This window comes from Exophiala viscosa, assembly GCF_022695815.1.
Source record: "Exophiala viscosa unplaced genomic scaffold EDD37scaffold_3, whole genome shotgun sequence".
Lineage (NCBI taxonomy): Eukaryota > Fungi > Ascomycota > Eurotiomycetes > Chaetothyriales > Herpotrichiellaceae > Exophiala > Exophiala viscosa.
This window is the reverse complement of record NW_026944355.1, coordinates 1,836,440-1,859,833: the sequence shown is the minus strand read 5'-3', so window position 1 is coordinate 1,859,833 and position 23,394 is coordinate 1,836,440. Positions and strand designations below refer to the sequence as shown.

Genomic DNA, 23,394 nt, shown 5'->3' with positions numbered 1-23,394 from the left:
CGATGTTATTTTCTGAAACTCGACTATCGCCGCAACGAAGATGTTTTCGCGGCCATCACCAGACCATATGCGCAAGGTCTCTGACCTGGGGACAGAGGTACGTTTGAATTTTCTACTGTTTGGTTCTCATGCAAATCCCCTACCATACCCGCGCTGCATCATACTATGGTCATACGAAAAGCAAGACGCGCAAGCTGGGGCACCAGGAGTTCCAAAAGCTGTCACACGTCAAACCACCACCGAGGGAAAACGTACCAACCTCCACTTCAAAGTGATCCAGAATTGCCGACTCGATCAGCCTTTTTCGTCTATTCGCGTGCCCATGCGATCTAGGGCAAGGCATGTTAGACGCACTGGCCTCCACATTTCGGCTGTCTTGCTTATCTAGGCCCGAATTAACCCAGAGAGCCTTTACCCTATTTCACCATCCAATGCGGCGCTATCTCAGTCACAACCCACTTATTTTGTTGATTGCACCCAATCCATTATTCTCTTTGGGTCACTGGTATCTGTTGTGTATCTTGCCGGTTATCTTTCCTTGGGCTTACCATTTCATCACCTCATCGTAATTGGTATCTCACTGTCAGCTTGGTACTCATGACCTCGTCACTAATCAAATCATGTCTTAGCGGCCTCGTTCATCATGGGAATCACCCTATCACGGCATGAGGGCTTTTCAACCACCACCACAACGTTCACCTACTGTGCGCGACACCATGGATCCGGAGTCTTCGGATAGTGATGTCTCTGCTGCTGGCTTGGATAGTTCCAGCTTTGCTAGTCCGATAACAACACCAATTCCTCTACCGCCACCACCTTCGAAACATGCCTTGGAATCACCCGAGGCTATCGAGGCTCGTCTCAACGAGTTGGCAAGGGTCGAAGCACACAACATCAAAAAGTACGACCTTCTCAAAGCGAAGCGTGTTCGCAAGGATGAGAAAATCCGCCGCAGACGTGAAGCTCAAGACAAGAAGTGGGCAGCTATTTTGCAGGCTCGCGAACGTCGAGATGCCAGGATCGAGTCTCGTCGCAGAAGGGAAAATGCAGTGTTTTCTCAATTCTTCGACCGTGACTTTGACGAGGAAGATGATGTAAGATCAGAACCACCTGACTTCTGCTACAGCCGTTAATCTCTGAATAGAATTTGCGTCGCCGTCTGAAGCGTCTCAAAAGAGGACTTCCAGCCGAAGAATCCCCGAAACCCGCCTCGCAGACTATCCCTTCAACACGACCTTCAACGGCGATGTCTCCCACAGGTCCGTCACTCTCGACTATTCCTCCACCTGCCAAACGACATCAAGTTGGTCCTCCAGGTCAATCTCAAACCGAGTCGAGACCTTCAACCCAATCCAGCCTTTCTGGTCAAAATTCATCAAGTCAGCCCCCAAAAAGCTCGCTACCAGCTCCTCCATATTCGTTTTACCGAGATCCCGGCGCATTTTCTAGGCCATATCAACATGGACCTTCTCCGTCCGCGCATGGACCGTCCCCGTCACCCACTGCAGCCACAAATGGGTTGAGTCAGTCAGGTCCTGAACGACCACCATTGGGTATCAACACGGTTTCTCCCAGACCATATTCGAGCACACCATCAGCTACTACGCCTCCCACTACTAATCCTGCACGACAGACCTCGTCTAGTTACGATACGCGACCACCCCCGACCACTTCTTCTGGGTTTGCCTCTGTCAATCCACCATCAGGTTCAGGCTTTGCCACAATTAACCCCAGATCTACTGCTACACCACCTTCCTCTCATGTTGCGATATCAAGGCCCACAGAACTGGATCCGAATGAGACACCTGCCAGTCAAATAGCTAGTCAAGGTTTGGACAGCCGTTTCCAGCAGTACGGAAATGCACCGAATAGTGCCTCACCAGCAGGGTCGAGCACTAGCAAGAGAACACCATCAACAACCCATCCCTACCAAATGTCGGAAGCTTTTGCAAACAGACATCACCATTGCGAGCGAGTCGACAGTCTGAACCGTGGTATTTGGACCTCTTATGGTCTTGGTGGGACACAGGAAAATCCAACTGCACAAGCCGTCGAGATGTATCTGCGGTGCAATCATGATGATTGTCGGCGCATCGACTGGCGTACGGTTCACGGATTGCAGTGTCATATTGTTAAGAACCACGTACAGCCTAAGGGAACAATTGGTAGTCTCGATAAGGCACTTGAAAGGTATGGTGTACCGGTCAAAGAGGTTGAAGACTATGAGCGTGAACATGGAAGAGGATCTGGTGGTACCATGGCCGACCCAAAGAACCATAAGATCAAGGTCAAGACTAAGGAGGCGTTGGAGACCAAACCCTTTGTGAAGACGAATACTCCAGGTGCTTATGATCCGGAAGCGAGACCTGCTGGCTACAGACCTAGTCCGACCGAAAGTCCTACGATTTCTGAACCAGTACCGAAGAGTCTGTCAGCCAGCACTAATGGTGCACCAGCAGATGAGAAGAAGGTGCCGCCACCGCAACCACCACCACAGCCACAACGATCTCCCATCAATCCAAATCCCTTTTCAGCGATCAGATCGAACTGGTTAGGTCCTGGCTTTAGGACTGAACCTCCGAGGACGGAACCTGTGAGGAAAGAGCCTGAGCCTAAGAAGTTGCAGGGCGATTTTGGCGAGGCAGAAAAGCCTATGTCGAATGGAGTTGCTGCGGCGCCTCGAACATCTCAACCCAATACTGTTCATCAACGGGATTCGAGCACCATCTCCGTGGCTGATACATCCAAAGCGGTGGAAAATGTTACTATTCCACCTGCTCCACCTGCTCCACGTGCAGAGGAACCCAAGCCGCAAGAGAAGGAAGCTCCTGTCGCACCAAAGGAGGTTGCCAAGGACGAAGATGTGCAGATGACCGATGTTGCGGACGAGAAGAAAGACGCTGTGACTGAGGAGAAACCTGAGTCGAAGCAACCAGAGGCGGAGTCGCCGGAGGATCATTCCGAGACAATCGTGGTCGATGGTGATGCGAATAAGGATGTCAATGCGTCAAAGCGAATTTTCCAGTCGCCAGTCATGACAGCAGCGACGGTGCCAGCCACCACTCCGTCCAGTGCAAGACGGCCGAGTCGGCGGTCGAGTGTGGCTAGAAAATCGGTTGATTCGGATGCTCAGGACGGCAAGGTTGAAAATGAAGACAAGGACGAGAAGGAGAAAGACGAGAAGACTGAGAAGGAGACGCCCAAGAGTGAACCGAGACGGTCGATCGGTGGACGAGTGCTTAGGAAGACGAGAGCTTAGACGGCTCCTTCTGGGGACGATGGACCTTCCCGAAGAACGAGAAGTAAGAGTAGCGGGCCCGGACCAAGAACGAGAAGTAAGAGCAAGGGAGGCTGTATCGCGAATTGACGTGAGTTGCTTATGGAGTGAGCGTTACTAGGTTGTACGGTTGTTCATGAGTATGGTTCGCATGGTAATGCTGGTTTTCCTTTTTGTCTGAGGGATCACGGTCAGGGTAGGCTGGAGGGACCAAATAGCAGCAGTTTCAGTGTCAGTGTCTTATTATGCGATGTGTCACAGTGTACAGAGTATGGGTTACGGTACATAATGCTGGGAGTATGCAAATCATTGTTTTTTGTTGATATGCGAGCTTCACCCTTTCCTTCCAGCCAGACATGACATGGCAAATATTTTGGCGTGCTCAGGCGTGCTCGTCCATGACTGCGTATCGGAATGGCGTTACAGAGCGTTCCATTGCATTGACGAAATGCTCACAGTATCTCCTTTCTTTGACGTGAGCCTCTACGGCATGTGACTTCCGATGCCTTACTCCAGCATTGGCATTGAAACGACCATATGCACGCAGTCAGCAGTATTGGAGACCCAGCTCCGCATGGCACTGTTCTCATTGTCTCCGCCAAAGCTTGCTCAAGCTCCGTCCTCTTTCTCTTTCTCTCAAATGCCCAACCGGCTTCTCACTCAGCTCACTCCGCTCGCCGCATCATCGTATAACACCACCCACCCCCGCCCACCCCAGGACAAACCCACTCAACGCCTCCGAAAACAGCCCGCCACCAAGCCATATCTCCCTCCACGCGCCTGCACCCTGACTCCGGCCCTTTCCTTCCTCGTTATTGAGGCCTCTCGTCCCGGCCGACCCAGCAAAGTACTTCTGCGGATTTGCGCCCGCGAGCAAGAAATAAAACAGGCCTGATAGTAGCAAATTCGAGGCGAGGTAGAAGCCGAAGCCGTATAATGATTCGAGACCTAATATGCCTGCGGCAATACCTAGGAGGAGACCTGATATTGAGCGGATGTTGGAGAGCGTCTGCACTCGTCAGTACGGATGATGCGATTCAGGTGCGCGAGAAACTTACTCTTGTGTTGTGCGTGAGGGATTCAGGAACCAAAGGGTCCAGAAGGAGGGACAGTTCTTGTGGTGAGGGTGCCATGGCTTCGTCTGTCGCAATCAAACGTGCTGTATCGAGGTATCTCTACAGACTGCAGTCGACTTGGAATTGGAGTTGCTACGAACTTGCGCTGGGACTTGGCAACCCGAGACTCGCGGCTCCACTCACTGCAGGAACAAATCGCGGGGAAGACATTGAAAGTAGAATGTGCTTTTGATTCGATTCCACAGTTACGGTCATGATGGAGAGCTTATGATCTCGGACAAACACGCTATATTGGAAAGACATTTCCCAGAATCATCATCAGTGGCTTGCTCGTCGGGAAAGAACATGGTAAGGCCGTCACGACACATGTCGAATTGGTAAAGATCTCTCACAAGAACACCAGGTATGTTGTTTGACATCCAAGACCGAAGAACCCAGCTTCAATCTTTGCTGTCCGTTACAGTTTCCCCTCCTCTTGAGCTTCTCGGACTTGTTCGAAGACCTGCGTGACGTTAGCATACTTCCAGAGTCTCGTCGAGCGAGGGTAGACCTACCTTGATCATTTTATTCCTCGCTCCCAGCGCATTCACTCCACGATTCTCCAATCCTTTATCATCCAGTTGGACGAGTTCATCCCACTTCAAATCTTTCAGGTTGTCGGTGTACTTGTGCAATCGCAACGACCTCAACCATGATGGAATATCCTGCAAGAGACTTGGGTCCGTGGGATCCTCGGGAGGCTTCGAACTTCCGCGACGACCACGTGGAGAACGACCACGAGCAAGTTCCGAGTGATCAGACAGATATCCCTCATTTCCACCAAACGAACCCATTTGAGGAAGTAATCCCGACATTCCTGCTCCCATCATGATTGGCGCACCATCATACGCAGCCAGGAATCCGTTATGCTGTGGTGAAGCAAATGTCGTCTGTCCTAGCGGAGTCTGCAAGCCTGGAATACCGGGAGAGTTGGGTCGTGATCGTCGACCTTGCGCCGCTGCGATCTGTTGAGCTTGGATTGCTGCAACTTGTTGAGCATTCAATATCTGACCTTGATCATTGACCATGATAGTGTTGATGCCTGGGATACCCGTCGAGGTGACTCCAGGTGTCATTGGCTGAGCTGGTTGTGGTTCGTTTGATCGGGCCCGTCGGTACTTCTTTGCGTCATCCAAAGCTATGCGATTGTTCACTGTGGACAGCGCGGCTAATTTCATGGCCGTAGCATTGGCAACCATGTCGCTGTGAGCAGCTGTCTGATTGAAATTCGGTACCATGGGTGTATTTGTCATCGAGGCCCAGCTTTGATTTCCTACATTATAGGGTGAAAGCGCCGGAAGATCGCCCAAGGTTGGCTCGGGTGCAGCCAATGTCGTACTTTGAATGTTGCCGGACGCTGTTCCCAACGGACGCGGAGAGCGAAGAGTAGGTTGAGGTTGACTGAATTGACCCATGGGTGGTTGGCCTGAGGACGACTTTGGTCGCGAAATGGGCGGCTGATCACCACCTTGGCGCCAGCTCATCGCGTCCGTCTTGCTGGGAGCAGATATCGTAGGCGCGATTAGTGAGCTGCGATCTCCAATGACGGTGCTGTTTCGGTTGGACGGAGGTGGATTGCCTGTTTGCTGTGCATATTCGGCCCTTTGTTGTTGAATGGCAGCAACAGCATCGGGGAACATGGCATGAATAGTTGATTGGTCCAACCCTGAATTGCGCTTGTTTCCTGCTGGCGAAACTGGGGGACGACCCATTGATGTCCTTCTGTCATCGACATTCAATTTCGACATAGCATCGCTTAGCCGGCTTGACATGGCATCTTTCTCTCCAAAGTTGGCTGGAGACAGAACTCCAGAAATGGGATGGCTTTTGGACATTTGGTTGAGCACCTGCGCGAAGAATCGTTGTTGCATTTGAGTGGTTTGTTGAATCAGCGCATACGTAGCAGCCGTGCGTTCAGCCTCGCTGAGGACTCGAAACCACTGCTCAATAGCACTCAACTCGTCCTTGAAATCCTGATCCAATGTCGCGGCAGCCATCTCTTCCAACATTGTCTCGTATTGTTCGATATCCTGGATCCATTGTTCCCCCAACCTGCTAGAGTCATCCAAACTTCCCTGCTGGGATTGTTGATTGTACAGGACTTCAGAGGCAGGGCGAATGGATCGCGCCGAGAGAGGCGAAGTGAAGGACATGTCGGCGGAAGAACGAACGGTCGAAGTGTGAGTGCCTGAACTGCCGATGGTTCTCGAGGTGGGCGGGCGTAGTGAGGTCTTGGATGCCTCGGGTGTGCTGTTTCTATTTCCAATAATATTGCTGGCCATGGCGAAATGTCACACAGACAGATTCAAATCATGTAACCTGTTGACAAAGAAGCCGAATGGAGCCAGTCCAAAAGGCTATTGACGGAAAGGAGAGTCGAGGGACGCGCTGAAGGGTAGTGATCGTTTTGGCGTGGGCGGCACACGAGGTGTCTCAGACACTCGAGGAGCCGTCGGTGGAGATTAGAAGAGACACGCACAATAAGGCGAACCGAGAGGATAATGTGAGAAGCCTCTCGAGGAGGGAGTTTGGAGATGCAGAAAATATAGCACACGCAGCGAGCTGAAATAAGACACTGGCGAAGAAAGTGGAACCAAGGTGAATGAACCGGGCAGCAAAGGCTCCAAAAAAGATGGTCACGAACGCTACGCTCGGTTTCTTCCATAACTTCGGGATGACTGTCAAGTGTCTATCAACCATCAATCAGAAGGACGCCTGATTTGCATTTACGAACAAACCTTTACTTTACCTTCACATGTCGACAAAATCAGCACAACTTTTATGCTACGTCGCATCTTGTTCGTATTGTTGAAACGCTATTCATTCATCTTTCCATCCTAAACTGCGCCTCAGTGTGGCGCTATTCATCTTTTCCAGTCTTATTGGATAGTGTTGTATCCATTCAGCTGGAAACTCATCACTTGTATGCCTCGTGGCCAACCTATTTCATCAAAATACCCTACAGCGAACGTAGGACAGTCGATCCTAGCCCGACAACCTCATCTTCATGCACAGTAAATCAGATCCGGACGGGCAACATTTCGACAGCGGAGGTTGACAATCCAATATGGACAACCCTCACAATACCACACTTCCTGATACTCCACTTCCGCCAGCCACGGCAGATCAGACCTCTGAAGCACAAGTCTCCAGTGCCTTGAATGGCCACCCAAGGCAAGGATTGCCTCCCCATCCTCCGCATCATGCATATCAACATCCCGGACAGGTGAACCCAAACTACTCCCAAGGCTACCCTCCGCCAAATAATCCGCCTATGCAGACAGGACAACAGAATACTCAGCATGCAGGACAAGTGAATCAGATATTTCAGAGACCACAGCACAGTGTTCAACATCTAAGGCAGAGCGAACCTTACATCTTTCCACAGTCAGGCCAACTGAGTAGTGACAATTTCAACGACCGACATGTCAATAGGCCGGCACATTCCAAGTACGATATTCCACCAGAACACATGCCTACTCAGCCGCCATATGCGCAGCAATACCCGAGACCTCCAATTCACTATCAATCGCCAATGTCTTGGGCAAATTTCATGAATAGTCCACCATTGATTCAAGGTCCTCCTAAACATCAGCCATTTGATCCCCGAGTGTTGGCACCTAATTACGTTTCCTTTCCGCAGCAAAGATCGACTGCCACGCACGAATCTCGTCAGGAGGAAAACCTGGCAAGACCTACCAGTCCGAGTGTTTCCCAATCTCAACCACTGAATCTGAATACTCCAAATGTCAGCCGTAATGCCGGTTCGGTCACGCCTGCGTCAAATGATCGCCTGCCATTTCCGGCTTCGAAATTGCATGAGTTAAGCACAACACGTCAAGCAAACAATGTTCCAGACGTAGCAGAGGAGTCGAGTGATGATGAACATTTTCCTGGAGCCGAAACACCCGAGGCAGAATCAGAGACAGATGCGGATGACGATGCCGACACTGGTACGAAGAAACGAAAAGGCCGCCCCAACTCAGCAGACACACAACCAAGAAAACGGAGGAAGAAAAAAGGAACAGGCGCTCGTGGTGGGTGGAGTAAAGGAATGAAACTGGGACCCAGGTATGCCATAGATCCTGGTGCTGAGTTCAATCAACTACACAAAGAAGCCAATGATGCTTTCATTGACCAGGATACCGAAAATGCTCTCGATCTCATTCTCAGCGCTATCGCCATCAACCCCGAAATTTACGCAGCTCATTCGCTACTGTCCGAAATCTACTTTACACGAGGTGAAGATCACAAGGCCATTGCTGCTCTCTTTACTGGTGCACACAGTATTCCCACAGATCCAGACGTGTGGGAAAGAGTGGCTCATGCATGTCTGGAACATGCAACTGGTGACAAGCAGAGAGCACTACAGCAGGCCAGTTACTGCTATTCGTGTATCGTGCGGAACGATCCCAAGAACTTCGACGCTCGTTTCAAACGTGCCACAATAAGCAAACAGATCCAAAATTACAGAAAAGCAACGACGGACTGTGAGACTATCCTCGAACATATGCCTCGCAACTCAAGTGTTTTGAGACTGCTTGCTGAAATATGTATTGAGACGAGAGATCTCGACAAGGCAAAGGCCATGTACGAGGAGACACTGGATTATTACCGCGAAAATGGTTTCGAGGGCGAGGAAGACTTTACGTGGGCCGATGTGCTCGTCTACGGTCAATTACTAGCACAAGAGGAACCTCCGGACCTGGCATTGTCAAACGCCATGTCGACGCTGAAAAGATTGTCGCGATGGCTTCTGGGCAGACAAGATGAATCCTACTGGGACGAATACACGGAAGACGACAGAGAATGGGATTCCGAGGATGATCCGCGAAGAAGTCTTGCTGCTCAATTCGTCCCTGGCAAATATTCACTCGACGCGTATGGTACTGGGCTTCCATTAGAGCTCCGCGCTCGACTAGGCATACTTCGTCTGAAGCAGGACAATATGTTGGAAGAAGCTCTTGCACACTTTGAATGGCTTGAACCAGATGCCAGAGATGAAGAAGCGAATGTCTTTGAATACCCTGATTTGTTTCTCGAAGTTGCCCAGGCATTGCATGATGCTGGGGAATACAACCAAGCACTGCGGTATCTGGAAACATTGAAAGATATCAAAGCTTATGAGCATAGTGAGTTTTGGGTCCTCATTGCCGAGACCTCGTATCTCTGTGGAGATAAGGAACAAGCCATGGACTGTTATGATGAGGCCAAAGCAGTGGACGATGAGTGTATCGAAGCCAGAACTCAGCTGTCAAAGATGTATGCCGACCTTGGTGATAAGGAGCAGGCTATGGAAAATGCTCGAGAAGCGGTTCGCATTGTGGAGGACACGATGCCAACGACGGACAAGCGCAAGTATGAGCGAAAGGAACACAGATTGGCTCGTGAAGGCGCTGAAAAGGCATTGAAAGCAGCATACAAGATGCAAGGAACGGTGACCGTGGCTCCTCCAGTCAATGAGCTTGAAGCCAAGTTACAGGAACCACCGAAGAAGAGAACTTGGAAGACGAAGAAGACCTTGGCACGAGAAGCAGCTAGAGCAGCAGCTCTTGAGGCAGGTCGTGCTGTTGCGGACGAAAAAGCTGATGCGAAGAGGAAGCGGCGGCAGGAACGAGAGCGAAAACGGGCAGAGAAAGCTGAAGCGAGGAAGATTCGAGAGCAGAACGCTGAAGCAAAGAAGAAGCAAAAGCAAGATGCTGAAGCACAGAAAAGTCTGGAGCGAAGTGTCGAAACGCAAGAAGATGCAACTCCAGCTACTGAACCCGAACAGAAGCAGGAGCCAGTCAAAAGAGTCGCAAAAGCTCGACCAGCGCCTCTTCCCAAGCCGAAGCGTATGACAGCGGAGGAAAGAGATGCACACCGTACAGAAACCATTAACAGACTGTACCAAGATCTCGTCGACAACACAGAGGATATGCGAACTGGAGACGAAATTGCTCGAAACACATGGATGGATTGTGCAGACTCACTCATAATCGACTTCAGAACCAATCGCACGTTCTACCCCAAAGAAGCTCATCAGGCGTCTACCATGTACGATCGTGAGGTTCGCAATGCCAATTCTCGCAAGAAATGGGAGCAGCACCAAGATACAGATCAGGTTGACCAAGACTTTCCGATCCCAACAGTCGAGTCGGCCATGCCAAAGGAGTACCGAGAAATCGCATTCTCGGATTGGCTTGACGTCTTTCTCGAATATGCATTACTCCTGGCCAATGACCCGGACCCGGATGCACAACGTCGATGCTACACCATCATCAAAGGTGCATCGGATTGTGTGGTTTGGTCTAATGACCAGAAAGCGATGCTGCAGATCTACATCACCTACTTCACCTGTGCGATTGCAATGCGCGACACGAACACCCTGTTCAACGTGGTGCTGAGATGGTTCATTCAGACATACAAGTTCTGTACAGACACTTATCGACTATTCGCCGCTCTGAACTTCTTTTTCCCGTACGCCAGCGACAAAGGTGGAAAGGAAAACCAGATGTCTAATGCTCATTTTCGGACTGGTCCAGCGCAAAAGTTCATGTTCAGACAGATCATGACACACGATGCGAATTTGCCAGAAGACTACACTCCTGACGGTTTTGGAGGTGTACCAGAATTCATGCGCATTGCGAAGTACCAATTACAGCAAGACGGTGATGGTCAATTCGCCGGCGACATTAGCACTCCCGAAGAGATGGATGCCGTGCTGCTGACGCTATATGCTCATATTCTCTATGCTGGTGGGAGTTTCCCATCTGCGTTGTCGTACTTGTTTCGTGCGCATTCTTTGGCCCCCAAGAATCCTGTCGTCTTGCTCAGCATTGCACTGAGTTACATGCATGAATTGCTGAAGCGACAGATTGACAACCGACATATGTACTTATTGCAAGGATGGGCTTTCTTCGAAGAGTATGCTGACGCGAGGCGCGAGTGGGCCCAGGCAAAAGACGACAGTGAGTTGCTGGCGGTCATCGAGCGAGAGATCGAATACAATCGCGCTCGGTGCTGGCATATGTTGGGCATGTCGGATCTGGCCATCAGATCGTACGAAAAGATGCTCTCTATTGGTGAATCTGCTGATTACACCATGGAAGCGGCGTATGCGATCCAAACGATCTATGCATTGAGCGGCAATGCCATCATGGCCAGAGAAGTCACGGAAAAGTATCTCGTCGTTTGACGGGAAGTCTGCAAACCTATTTTATGTACACCACCCACAGTCCTTCGACTGTTTAATCACAGATTCGGTTGCTCATCCGCAGGTTGTCAGCATCTATTGAGCTTTGCTGGAAACCAATTTCTCCACATCAGCAACACTCTGCTGCAGAATCTGTTGCAGAACCTTGGGGTTTTCGAGTTCCTTGGTGACCTTAGCAATAATGCTGTCGGCCAATTCTTTCTGTTGACGCTGCTTGACCTGTCCCTCGTATCGCACCCATGAATCCAACACGGTCTTTGCTTCGGTGGCCAACGCGGTCTTTTGTTCCATTTCGAAAGCTTGTGCCTCGAGTTTGGCGGTCTCCTGTATCTTTGTCAGTCATCCGAAAATCGAATTACCACGTGAGTCCCACCTTTGAAACCTCAAAAAGCTGCTTGGTGATCTCAACGACGTTGTTCAATGGCTTGACGTCCTCGATTCTTTCCTTGACTGAAGCAGCATGGTTCGATCTCGCTTCATAAAGCAAATCCTTGATCTTCTGAACCTGAGTGTCCGCCCATTCCTTGTACATCGGACCTCCGTATCGGAAAATGCCGTAGAACACGCTCAACAAGCAGAATGCAACGACCGTCTCCTCGTTCATCACGTAAAGTTCATTGCTGATGGCCCAAACCGAAACGCCCGCACCAGCAGAGAGAATTGCGGTCTTGCTGGCGATCGAGTTTCCGGGAAGAGAGTCGATTATTGACTGTGCCTTCTTCTTGGGGTCTTCTGAGGGAACATTGGAGGCATATCGGATCGAAGTCAATGGTGTGCTGAGGGATGGAAGAGATCGGATCGAGAGGGTTGGTCGGAGTCTGGTGGCTCCTGCTGCATGGTCAACATCGTCCCTAGCTCGCTACGACATCATCTTCTTACCTGCTGCACTCCTCGCCAATCTGGACGCCATGATTGTCAGTGATTTGTCGGTCTCAAGGTCAACTTCTGAGCTTTCCCTGACGTTTGATGCAGGAAGGAGCTTCCCTGAGGTACCTTGGCGCGCTAAACTGTATCAGGATTAGTCTACAAAAAGTTCCCAAAAATTGGTATTTGGAGAAACTCCAAATCATCTCTACAACTTTCTTTCCTGCATAGCGAAACACCCACGAGACCACCTCACTCATCATGCCGGCCATGGATTCCTACACGTCCCTCATTTCCGCGCCCATGACGCTGCAACAGCGGAAGAAACTTCTCAAACAACTACAATCCCCCGACACAATCTCCAGTCTCCGTCGACCAGAAATCCTCATGGACTTCTTCACCGACAGCCTCGACATGGGCGACTTGGGTCTCGCTGTCCCAGCTCTTCAAGGAATCTTCCACCTCATCATGACCAGCAACCTCGACTACCCTTCTTTCTATCCTCGTCTTTACGCCCTTCTCGACGGAGACCTCCTCCATAGCAAATACCGCTCCCGCGTCCTTCGACATCTAGATATCTTCCTCTCACCAATGAACCATCTCCCCGCTGCGACGGTAGCCAGCTTCATCAAGCGTCTGTCCAGGTTATGTCTGTTCGCTCCACCGTCCGCAGTCGTCGCCATCATCCCATTCATCTACAACCTCCTCAAGACGCATCCTACGACGACATTCATGATCCATCGCAATCCTTACCCACCGTACACAAAACCCGGACAACACCTCGGTGTCGACCCGTACAATCCAGCCGAACCCAATCCACAACTCACTGGTGCGATCGACAGTTCGTTATGGGAACTCGAAACGTGTCAATCTCATTACCATCCCACAGTGGCGAGCATTGCGCGCATCATCTCTGAACAATTCACGAAACAGCAGTACAATCTTGAAGATTTTCTGGATCATGGCTATGCAAGCATGATGGAGAGTGAACTCAAGAAGAAAGACAAAAAGCCTCCTGTCCTGGAGTACAAGATACCAGAGAAGATTTTCCACACAGACGAGAGAGATCCATTGTCGGAATTGTGGAGTTTCGAAGACTGATTGAAATTGATTTCTGAAGCGTTCTAGCGACTGGCGTTGGTGGGCACCGGGAAAACAACGACCATGACGACGATATGACCAACATCTAATTCAACGACACAAATATCACCTTCTGACTAAAATTGCCTTCTATGCTTCCTCCGATGAGCCACATGGACATCCAAATCCCTCCTCCTGGCTCTATCCTGCGCGTTTTCGTCCGCTGTCGATCTGACCCTTTTGCGCACCTTCTTCTTTCCAGCAACGTCCGCCGTACTGTTCATCACTTGCGCGATCAGGTACCCGTTGATGGTGTTGCCCGAGTTCTCAAGCGCATATGTAGGACACTTGCCGTCCTGCTCACCACATTCTACGGTTGGAGGACAACATATTCCCGCGCTGTTCTGACATTGATTGCACAATGGATTGTCATTTTCCGGATGTGCGGGCACCGTGTAGTTTGAGTTACTGTTCATGCTAGCAGGCGAAGTGCTAGTGTTGGCTATGAACAAGGCAATGTCGTTCATCGCTGTCGGACAGTACGAGACGAACACCGAGACCGTTTTCGAGGGTGTCGATGACGGGACCACAATCGTCGTGGTTGATCCGCCTGTGGCGACGAATGTGCCTGAGCCAGTCTTACAACTGTTAGCGGGTGTTCAAAAAGGGCAATGCTACATACCAATGTTCCACATCCCGAAAAGCTTCCACTTCCTGATACGATGCCGGATGACACGATTGACGATATCATACCATAACCAGCGGCTGGCCAGACAGTGCCAGTGCCGGTGAGTGTGCCGGTTCCGGATCCCGACCCACCTGTTTCGTATTAGCTACGACATCACATGAAGAAGATCACTTACAGCCGATTATGGTAGCCGAACCAGTGAATGTACCGGATGTTGCGGTGATTGTTCCACAGCCTACAACGCTCGAAGCATAACCTGCGATTATTAGCGTCGATCACCGTCGCAGAAGCACACATACCGCTCGCAATGCCGGAACTGACGATCGATAGGCCGTCCATGTATATTGTGCCTGTTCCTTCAACAATTCCACTTCCTTCTGCTGTACCACAACCCTCGATAGTATTTGAGACGACTATTGTGCTGTACGAAGCGGATGATGTGGTCGAAGGCGTTGCCGTGATGACCATGAGCGTGGATTGTGTTCCGCGTCCAGTCGTTGTGCTTGAGGCTGTTAAAGTGATTGTTGTGCTTGATACCACAATAATTGTATAACCGGACGTTGAACTGGAAGACTGCGACCCGTAAAAGCTGGACAATACACTCGAGCTCGACGTTGAGGTACTTGTGGGAGTGCTCGTGCTGTATCTCGAAGTCGTACTGGTACTGGTGACAGTCGGTCGGAAAACGCCGCTGCTGAATGTCGTTGAAGTGGTACTGGTGCTGTTCCGATTCAAGCATGATGCTGGAATGGTGAAACAACAAGGAATAGTACTTGTCGATGTGCTGGTAGGTTCAAATACTCCAGAATAGCTCGAATCATAGCAGTACGATGTGGAAGAAGCCAAGGCAGGATCCGGTGAACGAAAGACGCCCTATCAGAGTCAATACCAGCTGTGTTTCAATCATCCACACTCACATCGTAAGTCGGCGTGGAACACGACAATGTTGAGCTCGTCGGAGTCGACCTGGTCGTGGTTGCATTTCTCCCACAAGGTGTGCATGTCGAAGTCGGTGGATCACCTGAAAACACGCCTCGTTTGAATAATCCCTTTCCTTGACGTGTCTTGCTAAAGTGGTGATGGTAGTGAAGGCTGTACAGTGTTTGCCTCGTTCCATTTGCTGCGAAGGAAATTGAAGGCGCCACCGCCGTAATCATAGAAGGAAGGATTTCATAGCGGAGACCGTCTTGGGGCAGCTGGTTCGGTCGAGGTGTGGGGATGGTGAGTAGATCACAGGGAAGGGTAGCCGGGCCGAAGTCAACATATGCACATGTAAGATGAAACAAGCTCGCAACGAAAAGAAGGACAATTGAAGCCATTTTGCCGTCGACGCCTGACGGTTGAGTTCAACGAGACAGGAACGATGCGCCATTTGAAGATGAAGTCCTCAGGGATCGCGTTGTGGTGCGCACAGACCGGGTTGGAAAGAATGGAATGTTGGGTTAGTAAACTCGTGTACTTTGGTTTGCCGCAAGTATGCAGCGGAGGATTGGAGATTTGAAGTCAGCCGCGACTCGGCTGTCAATTTGGTACTTCATTTTGCGAATTGGGAGCAGCGTGACGGAGCCGCGAAGGTCGAAGATGACCCCTTTGAGGAAAATCATTCAGCTGGATGTTCGGGCAATCGCTCGGCGATCTCAAGTATATACAAAGCTTTTATGTTCCCTCGAGGACTTTCTTCCACCCCCAATCAATCTGTCTTACCTCGTATGTCCAGGTCAAACAGTTAAGAGTTGTTCGGTAAATGCTCCGATCTCCAGATCACGGTCGACTAGATGGATTTCCAGAATCCAATGTCGTTTGTGTCCGTTCTTTCCAGGCAGGCCCATTGATTCATGGTTCCCCTTGGTGATGTACAATGAGATCTTGTCGTTGGGAATACGCTCATGAGGGAAATCTCCAACCAAATGCCCAGCAATTTGACCGCCAAATTCCCATCCAGCTTTCTTTGCGGTTTCGCATGCAATATCGTAGAGCTCCTCGCCAGTCATATCCGGGTTCTGATGATACTGTGCCTTAACCGCGTTCCATACTGGCTCGAGCGAGTCGCGTAGTTTCTTCTTGGTAGGATCATCTCCAAGGACGAATGTGCGTCCAAAGTCGGCTTCCCAAGCCTCGAAGACTGGCCCAAGATCGACGAAAAGAATATCATCAGGTTGGATGACTCGGTCCGGCGGATTTTCAGCGTATGGTTTCAACGTGTTGGGTCCACTTCGAACGACCCGTTTGTGCCAATTTGTACGGACTGCATGTCGTTTGGTCCCGAGTTCATGGATTTCATTGCTCAACTCTTTCTCGGTGACTCCTGGTCGAATCAAATCTCTTCCAATCTCCTCGAAAAGCTGAACAGCCTTGTTTTGGGCGTCCAGCAGGCACGCAGCACGTTCCTGTTCCACTGTGACCGTGGTAGTCGCCATGTTTGTTGATATGAAAAGAAGAACAAGAAAGAGAATGATAGAGACAACCCGAGGAAGCAACACAACCCCGCGTAGGCATGCGTAGGCTTATTAAGCGGTTTTCTCCGTCTCTTCAATGGATCTTGCTAGCGTTTTGACTTTACGACAAGGTAATCATTTTCCGTGTGATTGGTAGTCTTCGGGTGCGCGCCCTGGGAATGATCATGTACAAGGTGACCCTGGAGAGACAGCGAGGAAAATCCTCGTGCTTACCGTCGAAATCATTGTCGAATAATATAAGGGGTAAATAAACTTGCAAATCGTTGGGGGAACATGGTAGCAATAACCCATAAGTTAGTCGAAAGCCATCGGTTCTTCCATATCTGGATGATTGTACATGAACCCTGCTACGCTGATCTTGTGAGATGAGCGTCAATCGTCAACTGTCCCGAATCAATGAGGTGCTATGAGTTCTGCTAAGACAGAAGAATATTGATGTCGATGGGTGAGTTGCAACTGCAAGTGAAGGTTGCCCCACAAACTGCCAAGCCTGCGCCCATTGGATGCAAGTGTACCTGATCGGAACTGTTCGACAACCAGCACCACTGCACTGCGTTCTGCAACTCAACCTCGATCGACGGCTGGCCAATATGACGGTTCTGGACAGTGTCAAGGAGGCGGTCGGGCTGGGAGACCATGGTAATTGAATCTTCCGTGCGGACGATGGCACGACTAACACTTTCGCAGCAGCTGCAGCTCCAGCATCCAGAGAAGCTATGCGCGATGCTCGATTACCACTCCAATACCGTGACAGCTGCGCAAACCTTCTGATTCCTCTCAACAAATGCCGACACGAGAACTCGTTCCTGCCGTGGAGATGTGAAGTGAGTGGGCGGACATGCGGATGCGAGCTGGGCTAACAGCAGACGACAGGATGAACGACACGGTTACGAAAAATGCCAATACGAGGAGTTCAAGAAGAGAGTGGCAAAGATGGAGGAGATCAAAGCGGCCAGAGCTGCAGCCAGCACTGCCTGAGGGACCAAGAGATTGTCACTCTTGTACACATATCAACAGCCTCATTCTGCATCAAAGGGCGTTCTTGGAGAGGAATCATGGCGAATGGAAGGCACAAATTTGAGCCTTGATTAGTCTTTGACTCCGCATCACCTCGCAAACCGCCGTAAGAGCGAACATACCAAATTAAGAGACTGCGCAACTACTACAGTTGGTAGTATGGGTCGACCTCACGTGAATGGGTGTGCTGCTCTCCGAGAATGATTCCCTATCTGCATGAACACCCCACGTTTCTGATCATTTGGCCGGACATAAGTGGACTAGTCAATATCCTTTACGAACCGCAGGAGATGAACGGATATCAGCGGCAGAAAGAGCACGGCAATGTGTATATAGCTCCCATCAGAGGTCATCTTTTTGCTGCGTATCGGATACAGGATGACTAATGCTCGCAAGAGCTTTCGATCTAGAAGTACGGAACTTTGGCCCAGTAGAGTTTCTCCATCCGGCACATTTTCGCAAGCACCGGTTCAAAAAGAATTTTCTAGTCTGTATTGATACCTTTCAGCGCTATCAGCGGTCACGAGAGAATCGCAAGTCGTACGAGTATATATTCTGTGGATACTCGACGAACGGCTAAAAGTTACGGGGAAAAAACGTCACGACCGCGGCTCGGATTTTCTCACGCTCGCATAACGGCACTCGACATCTATCATTCCTTTTATATACCCACATATTCCCGACTGACTGGAGCTTCAACATGGCTTTGCGGTGATGGTCTCGTTATATCCTTAGACCCGATCTTTGCCCCCATGGGGGAACACTTACTCGTTCCACATTTCGGCCATTTCGTCCGTCCTAGAACAATTTAATCACCATGGGTCTTTTACAGTTGGGAACCCCTCTGGCCTGGCCAGAAGCCAAACAAGCAGCAAATCAAGTCAGAGAATGGGGTATCGAACAACTCTTGACAATCTGGCGCAAAGCAAAGGTCAAAGAACGCGATGCCCTTCTCTGGGGCGACGAGATCGAATATCTCGTCGTCGCAATGGATGACAAAGAGGAAAAAGTCCGCCTCTCACTATGTCAAGCCGACGTCCTGAAAAAACTGGCAGACGACCATGACCTAGCCAAACAAGACACTCTCGTCCCCGATCTCCAGGACAACACAATCCGAAGCGGCACACTACCAACATTCCATCCCGAATTCGGCCGCTTCATGCTCGAAGCCACACCCGGTAAACCCTGGGGCATCGGTTTCAAAGACCTGCTCGACGTCGAGTCCGACATGAAAAACCGCCGAGTCATTGCAAAGCAGCATATGGACCCAGATCAATACCCGATCACTCTTACAACTTTCCCCCGTCTCGGTACTCGCGACGATTATATTACACCGTACTACCCACCGTCCGGCCCTGCGCTACGCTCACAATTCGTACCCGACGAGATCGCCAACCCACATATCCGCTTTCCAACTTTGGCCGCTAACATCCGCTCGCGACGCGGTCGAAAAGTCGAACTCAATGTACCCGTCTTCAAGGACAAGAGCACGCCCAGCCCGTTTCACGATCCCACAGTAAATTATGACCTACACATCTGGCCCGAGGACGACGATGTGCGCAACGGCGCCGCCAAACAAGATTGCGTGTACATGGACGCCATGGCTTTCGGAATGGGCAGCTGCTGTCTGCAAATCACCTTCCAGGCCAAGAACATTCGCGAAGGCCGGACATTGTACGACCAACTCTCACCATTGGGCCCCGTATTACTTGCTCTCACCGCCGCGACACCCATATACAAAGGCTTCCTAGTCGACACGGACGTAAGATGGAACCAAATCTCCCGTGCCGTCGATGATCGCACGCCCGGAGAATTGGGCGAAAAGCCCCTCAAGAACGACCGCTGGCGCATCCCCAAATCCCGCTACGCAAGTAACAGCACGTACATTGCTCAAGATCCACGTTTGCGCCCAGAGTACATGGACCCCAACCTTATCGTCGACGAGCGCCTCAAACAGAAGCTGGTGGATGGAGGCATGGACGATCTTTTGGCGACACATTTTGCGCATCTCTTCATTCGTGACCCCTTGGTCATTTTCTCTGAAGATCTGCTAGTTCTTGATCCCGAAGGTTCCAACCACTTCGAAAACATACAGAGCACAAATTGGCAGCACATGCGATTTAAACCTCCCCCACCCGACGCCGACATTGGCTGGCGCGTCGAATTTCGCAGCATGGAGATTCAAATCACCGATTTCGAGAACGCCGCGTTCGCCATCTTTATCGTGTTGGTCACCAGAGCCATTCTCAGCTTCGATTTGAATTTCTATATTCCCATTCCTCGGACGACAGAGAACATGGAGACCGCCCACACGAGAGACGCCGTGATGAAAGAGAAATTCTGGTTTCGAAAGGATCCCTTCCCTCGGCGCAGTCCCAAGGCGAGTCCAATGTTGAAAGGAGTTAATGCAAGCAAAGAATCATTGGGTGCTGTCGACGACGAGTATAGATTGATGACGATCGATGAAATCATCAACGGCATTTCTAGTTCTTCGTCAGAAGAGGAGGATTATTTCCCCGGCCTGATTCCGCTGGTCGAGTCGTACCTGGACAGCGTCAATATCGATGTCACCACACGTTGCGAGTTGGCGAGATATCTGGATTTGATACGAAACCGCGCTAATGGTACACTCTGGACGGGAGCCAAGTGGATTCGAGAGTTTGTCAGGAGTCATCCTGAGTATAAACATGACAGTGAAGTCAGCGAGCATGTTGTTTATGATTTATTCAGAGCAGTGGATGATATTGGAAAGAATGAAGGAAAAGATAAAACTGTCGGATGGGAGATGTTGACTGCAACGGAAAGGCAGAAAGGGTTGGATGATTAGCATGGCAATTGAGCATTGCGAAAAGATTAGACGATTAGATTTGGAGTCCGATACATTGGACATGTCGTGGTTTGTCGCATGTCTCGGCAGGGCTCTCGCATTGGATGGTTGATATCAATGAATATATATATATATTTGACGACACAGGAATGGTGACGGAACTGCAAGACAGTTTCTGGCCTGACAAAATCAACACTGCCTGTCGAACCTTGTGGTCTGCTCACTGTATGATCAGCAATCGTGCAATCAAGTCCTGTCACTATTCAGGACCTCCTTCTCTTCGTCATCAGAGAAGTCATCCATAGCGGTCAAACGTTCTTCATCGTACGCTTCGGCATCAGGATACATTACCGAAAACTGTCGATCCGCTTGCTCGAGATGCTCGCACCAGACTCGAGATGTCGCAGGCACAGGCTTGATCCAGCACAAGAGGTAATAAATCGCCATGGCGACGATGAAGCCCGCAAAGAAATTGAAGCGATAAATATATGTTGCTTCCACGGGAACCTGTCACACATCAGTCTTGTTGATTTCGGTCTGAAGACAACCTTACCTTGACACCGACAGCCCCGACAAAGCCCACAATGTTGATGGCGATACCGCAAAGATATGCGACGTATCCTCGCCATGACCATCCGAACCAGTAAAAATAGGGCGACGACTTCTCAACTGAATACAGATCTTTCAAGGAAAAGTAGCCCTTCCGCACCAGATAGTAGTCGCTGACGATCACACCAGCGATCGAAGACAGAAAAACGGAGTATGCTGATAGATATGTCGCGAAGTTGTTAGAAGAACTGAGCAGATTCCAAGGACACATACACAATCCGACAAGTGCGCAAATGTACCCGCCACGACGAATGTTGATGTACCGTGGAAACAGGGCTGTCATGTCGGTGCCCGCGGAAACACTGTTTGCTGCAACGTTGGTGCCGAGTTGGGCAAGCACGAAAGCACTGGCGATGAGGAAAACAGCGAAGCGTTCGGCGGATGTGGGGTCGTCGAGGAGGAATTGAGACAAAAGATCCAGTGGGTTCCAGATAGCCGTGCCGTAAATGGCTTTCGACGACGATGATACGACGATGCCGATGAATGACGTGACTGCGTAGCCGATCGGAATTGTGAACAATTGCGACCAGAGAGCGTCCTTGGGGGTTTCGGCGAACCGAGTAAAGTCAGCGTCGTTAACAATCAGGGTCGCAAAGTTGGCTATCGAGCTCATGATTCCAGCAATCCAGCCCCAAGCGAGCTCAGAGCCGTGTGAAGTGGCCGGCTGATGAACAATCGGTCCAATTCCCTTTGCGCGTCCAATTGCCCAGCCGAAGAACACAATCCCTGCAACAGGGACAAAGTATGCTTTCACTGTGAATAGATGCCTGATCTTGTGAACGGGAAACCAGATAGCCGGTAATGATACGACCCAAAAGATGAAGAAGCCGACAAAATCTCGAGTATTCGTGCCGGAGGCTGGAATGCCATTGTGAAGTGTGTAGAACGATGGCCAAACAGCTCTGATCATTAATGTGACACATTCACCTCCAATCCAGCATTGAACGCCATACCAGACACAAGCCATACCCGCGCGATTGAATACGGGCCACAGCGAACCCCAAAATCCGAACGATGCTCTGCTCAACACGGGAAAAGAGATGTGATATGTTGCACCAATCCGACCAGTCAAGCAAACGAAACAAGCAGCAATGGAATAGCCTATCCATACCTAAGAGTTTGTCAGCCGTCGATCCTCCCTCCAAGGGTATCGACTCACACAAAGCCAGGCGTGCCACCATGCTAGCCCACTTCCCGTGATCATACTGCTGGCGATCATCCATGTGTTGATATTGAAGGAGTCGGCAACCCAGAACCCAACAAAATTCCATGGCCCCCATTGACGTCTGGCGGGTTCCACAGGCTTAAGGTCATGGTTCGTCAACATGAGCTGAGCACTTGTTGAACCTGGTTCGGACGCTGTCTCCAGCTTCGACAGCAAAGAAGCGCATTTGGAGTCCTTGAATCTGGCCATGATGTCGGTGAATTGTTGTTGCATATGCGGGGGTAACCAGGAGAACAGCCGACGGAGAACAACATCGGAAAGGCTGACCTCGGACTGATCGGGCGATGACTGGAGTAGAGGTTCGAAGTCTGGACGACATGAAGCCGATGCTAGGAGCTCGAGTTCTATGTCGGCATAGTGGGACGAAGAGGACATGGAATCGATCCTATGTCGGCTGCATGCAGGGCCAAAATCTAAAGGACCATAATCTGGTAAACAGCTTGCTGTCACAGCCGTCACGCAGCAGGCCGGGTGGAACCTGTAAAGCGCATGGACAGGAGGAACTGTGTGGGGAGTAGCGCGTGGAAACAGTAGATTTGGTGAGAGTATGTGCACATCCAGATGACCAGCGTAGACGCTTTGGGAGTTGTATGTGGGTTGCGCAGAGGAGTAAACGAAGTTTTGCTCGGATTCGTCCCCGCAATCCGCAGAAAGGCCAGGTCTGCGCTAGGCTTTGAGCCCGCTTGAACAGCCTCGTCCCACATAGAAAATTGTGGTTTCGATCTCGAACACAATTCGTAGCTTTATTTCCTGTATCTTGTGGCCCCCTTTAAAAAGAGAAGTGTAAAGATCATCGTACCATGGAGTTGGTAACATTTGAAACCAAGTGTCTCGAGCCAGATGTGCGTTTGCAGGCTCTCTCGAGGGTTTGGACATGGAACCGACATGCTGAATGAATTACGCTATGGCGCGGAAGGTAAGGTAAGCCAGTATTGCATCGATTCCGGCAATCGACGTGTCAAGCGAGAACAATATAATATCGCTAGATAGCATAGCGATAGAATGGAAGAAGTGACACTGTTTGGTTAGTGGAGAATTTGT

At 50.4% G+C, this 23,394-nt stretch overlaps 11 protein-coding genes across 11 annotated transcripts; 5 read left to right on the top strand and 6 right to left on the bottom strand.

Annotated features, from left to right (window-relative positions):
* Window positions 1-716: 716 nt before the first annotated feature.
* Window positions 717-3,259, top strand: EDD37DRAFT_607851 (uncharacterized protein; the record flags this gene model as incomplete). The annotated part of the gene is made up of 2 exons (XM_062815002.1): window positions 717-1,094; window positions 1,145-3,259. The coding sequence occupies 2 exons, from the start codon at window positions 717-719 to the stop codon at window positions 3,257-3,259; spliced, it is 2,493 nt and encodes an 830-aa protein (XP_062672166.1).
* A 350-nt stretch (window positions 3,260-3,609) lies between these two features.
* Window positions 3,610-4,680, bottom strand: EDD37DRAFT_337755 (uncharacterized protein). Its single transcript, XM_062811652.1, has 2 exons — window positions 4,336-4,680; window positions 3,610-4,286 (listed from the first exon to the last, which is right to left on the bottom strand). Exons 1-2 carry the CDS (start codon window positions 4,408-4,410, stop codon window positions 3,960-3,962), a joined length of 402 nt encoding a protein of 133 aa, XP_062672165.1. The 5' UTR covers window positions 4,411-4,680; the 3' UTR covers window positions 3,610-3,959.
* A 130-nt stretch (window positions 4,681-4,810) lies between these two features.
* On the bottom strand, window positions 4,811-6,674 carry EDD37DRAFT_561935 (protein vts1; the record flags this gene model as incomplete). The annotated part of the gene is made up of 2 exons (XM_062813895.1): window positions 4,811-4,855; window positions 4,908-6,674. The coding sequence occupies 2 exons, from the start codon at window positions 6,672-6,674 to the stop codon at window positions 4,811-4,813; spliced, it is 1,812 nt and encodes a 603-aa protein (XP_062672164.1).
* A 1,271-nt stretch (window positions 6,675-7,945) lies between these two features.
* EDD37DRAFT_561902 (uncharacterized protein) lies at window positions 7,946-11,569 on the top strand (the record flags this gene model as incomplete). Its single annotated transcript, XM_062813893.1, has 2 exons — window positions 7,946-9,953; window positions 10,098-11,569. 2 exons carry the CDS (start codon window positions 7,946-7,948, stop codon window positions 11,567-11,569), a joined length of 3,480 nt encoding a protein of 1,159 aa, XP_062672163.1.
* Window positions 11,570-11,662: 93 nt separating this feature from the next.
* On the bottom strand, window positions 11,663-12,497 carry EDD37DRAFT_648708 (ATP synthase subunit 4, mitochondrial; the record flags this gene model as incomplete). The annotated part of the gene is made up of 3 exons (XM_062818052.1): window positions 11,663-11,911; window positions 11,961-12,415; window positions 12,467-12,497. The coding sequence occupies 3 exons, from the start codon at window positions 12,495-12,497 to the stop codon at window positions 11,663-11,665; spliced, it is 735 nt and encodes a 244-aa protein (XP_062672162.1).
* Window positions 12,498-12,630: 133 nt separating this feature from the next.
* On the top strand, window positions 12,631-13,907 carry EDD37DRAFT_337282 (CBF/Mak21 family-domain-containing protein). The gene has a single exon (XM_062811649.1). The coding sequence runs from the start codon at window positions 12,713-12,715 to the stop codon at window positions 13,550-13,552; it is 840 nt and encodes a 279-aa protein (XP_062672161.1). The 5' UTR covers window positions 12,631-12,712; the 3' UTR covers window positions 13,553-13,907.
* EDD37DRAFT_337680 (uncharacterized protein) lies at window positions 13,611-15,737 on the bottom strand. The gene is made up of 5 exons (XM_062811651.1): window positions 15,137-15,737; window positions 14,519-15,092; window positions 14,395-14,475; window positions 14,214-14,350; window positions 13,611-14,169 (listed from the first exon to the last, which is right to left on the bottom strand). The coding sequence occupies exons 1-5, from the start codon at window positions 15,536-15,538 to the stop codon at window positions 13,669-13,671; spliced, it is 1,695 nt and encodes a 564-aa protein (XP_062672160.1). The 5' UTR covers window positions 15,539-15,737; the 3' UTR covers window positions 13,611-13,668.
* A 1-nt stretch (window position 15,738) lies between these two features.
* Window positions 15,739-17,014, bottom strand: EDD37DRAFT_337319 (peptidase M24, structural domain-containing protein). Its single transcript, XM_062811650.1, has one exon. The coding sequence runs from the start codon at window positions 16,634-16,636 to the stop codon at window positions 15,938-15,940; it is 699 nt and encodes a 232-aa protein (XP_062672159.1). The 5' UTR covers window positions 16,637-17,014; the 3' UTR covers window positions 15,739-15,937.
* A 251-nt stretch (window positions 17,015-17,265) lies between these two features.
* Window positions 17,266-17,653, top strand: EDD37DRAFT_648704 (NADH-ubiquinone oxidoreductase B18 subunit-domain-containing protein; the record flags this gene model as incomplete). The annotated part of the gene is made up of 3 exons (XM_062818051.1): window positions 17,266-17,314; window positions 17,363-17,499; window positions 17,549-17,653. The coding sequence occupies 3 exons, from the start codon at window positions 17,266-17,268 to the stop codon at window positions 17,651-17,653; spliced, it is 291 nt and encodes a 96-aa protein (XP_062672158.1).
* A 483-nt stretch (window positions 17,654-18,136) lies between these two features.
* EDD37DRAFT_337953 (glutamate-cysteine ligase) lies at window positions 18,137-20,692 on the top strand. Its single transcript, XM_062811654.1, has one exon. The coding sequence runs from the start codon at window positions 18,510-18,512 to the stop codon at window positions 20,517-20,519; it is 2,010 nt and encodes a 669-aa protein (XP_062672157.1). The 5' UTR covers window positions 18,137-18,509; the 3' UTR covers window positions 20,520-20,692.
* A 73-nt stretch (window positions 20,693-20,765) lies between these two features.
* EDD37DRAFT_561808 (NCS1 family nucleobase:cation symporter-1) lies at window positions 20,766-22,542 on the bottom strand (the record flags this gene model as incomplete). The annotated part of the gene is made up of 3 exons (XM_062813890.1): window positions 20,766-21,026; window positions 21,073-22,239; window positions 22,288-22,542. The coding sequence occupies 3 exons, from the start codon at window positions 22,540-22,542 to the stop codon at window positions 20,766-20,768; spliced, it is 1,683 nt and encodes a 560-aa protein (XP_062672156.1).
* Between the last annotated feature and the right edge of the window lie 852 nt (window positions 22,543-23,394).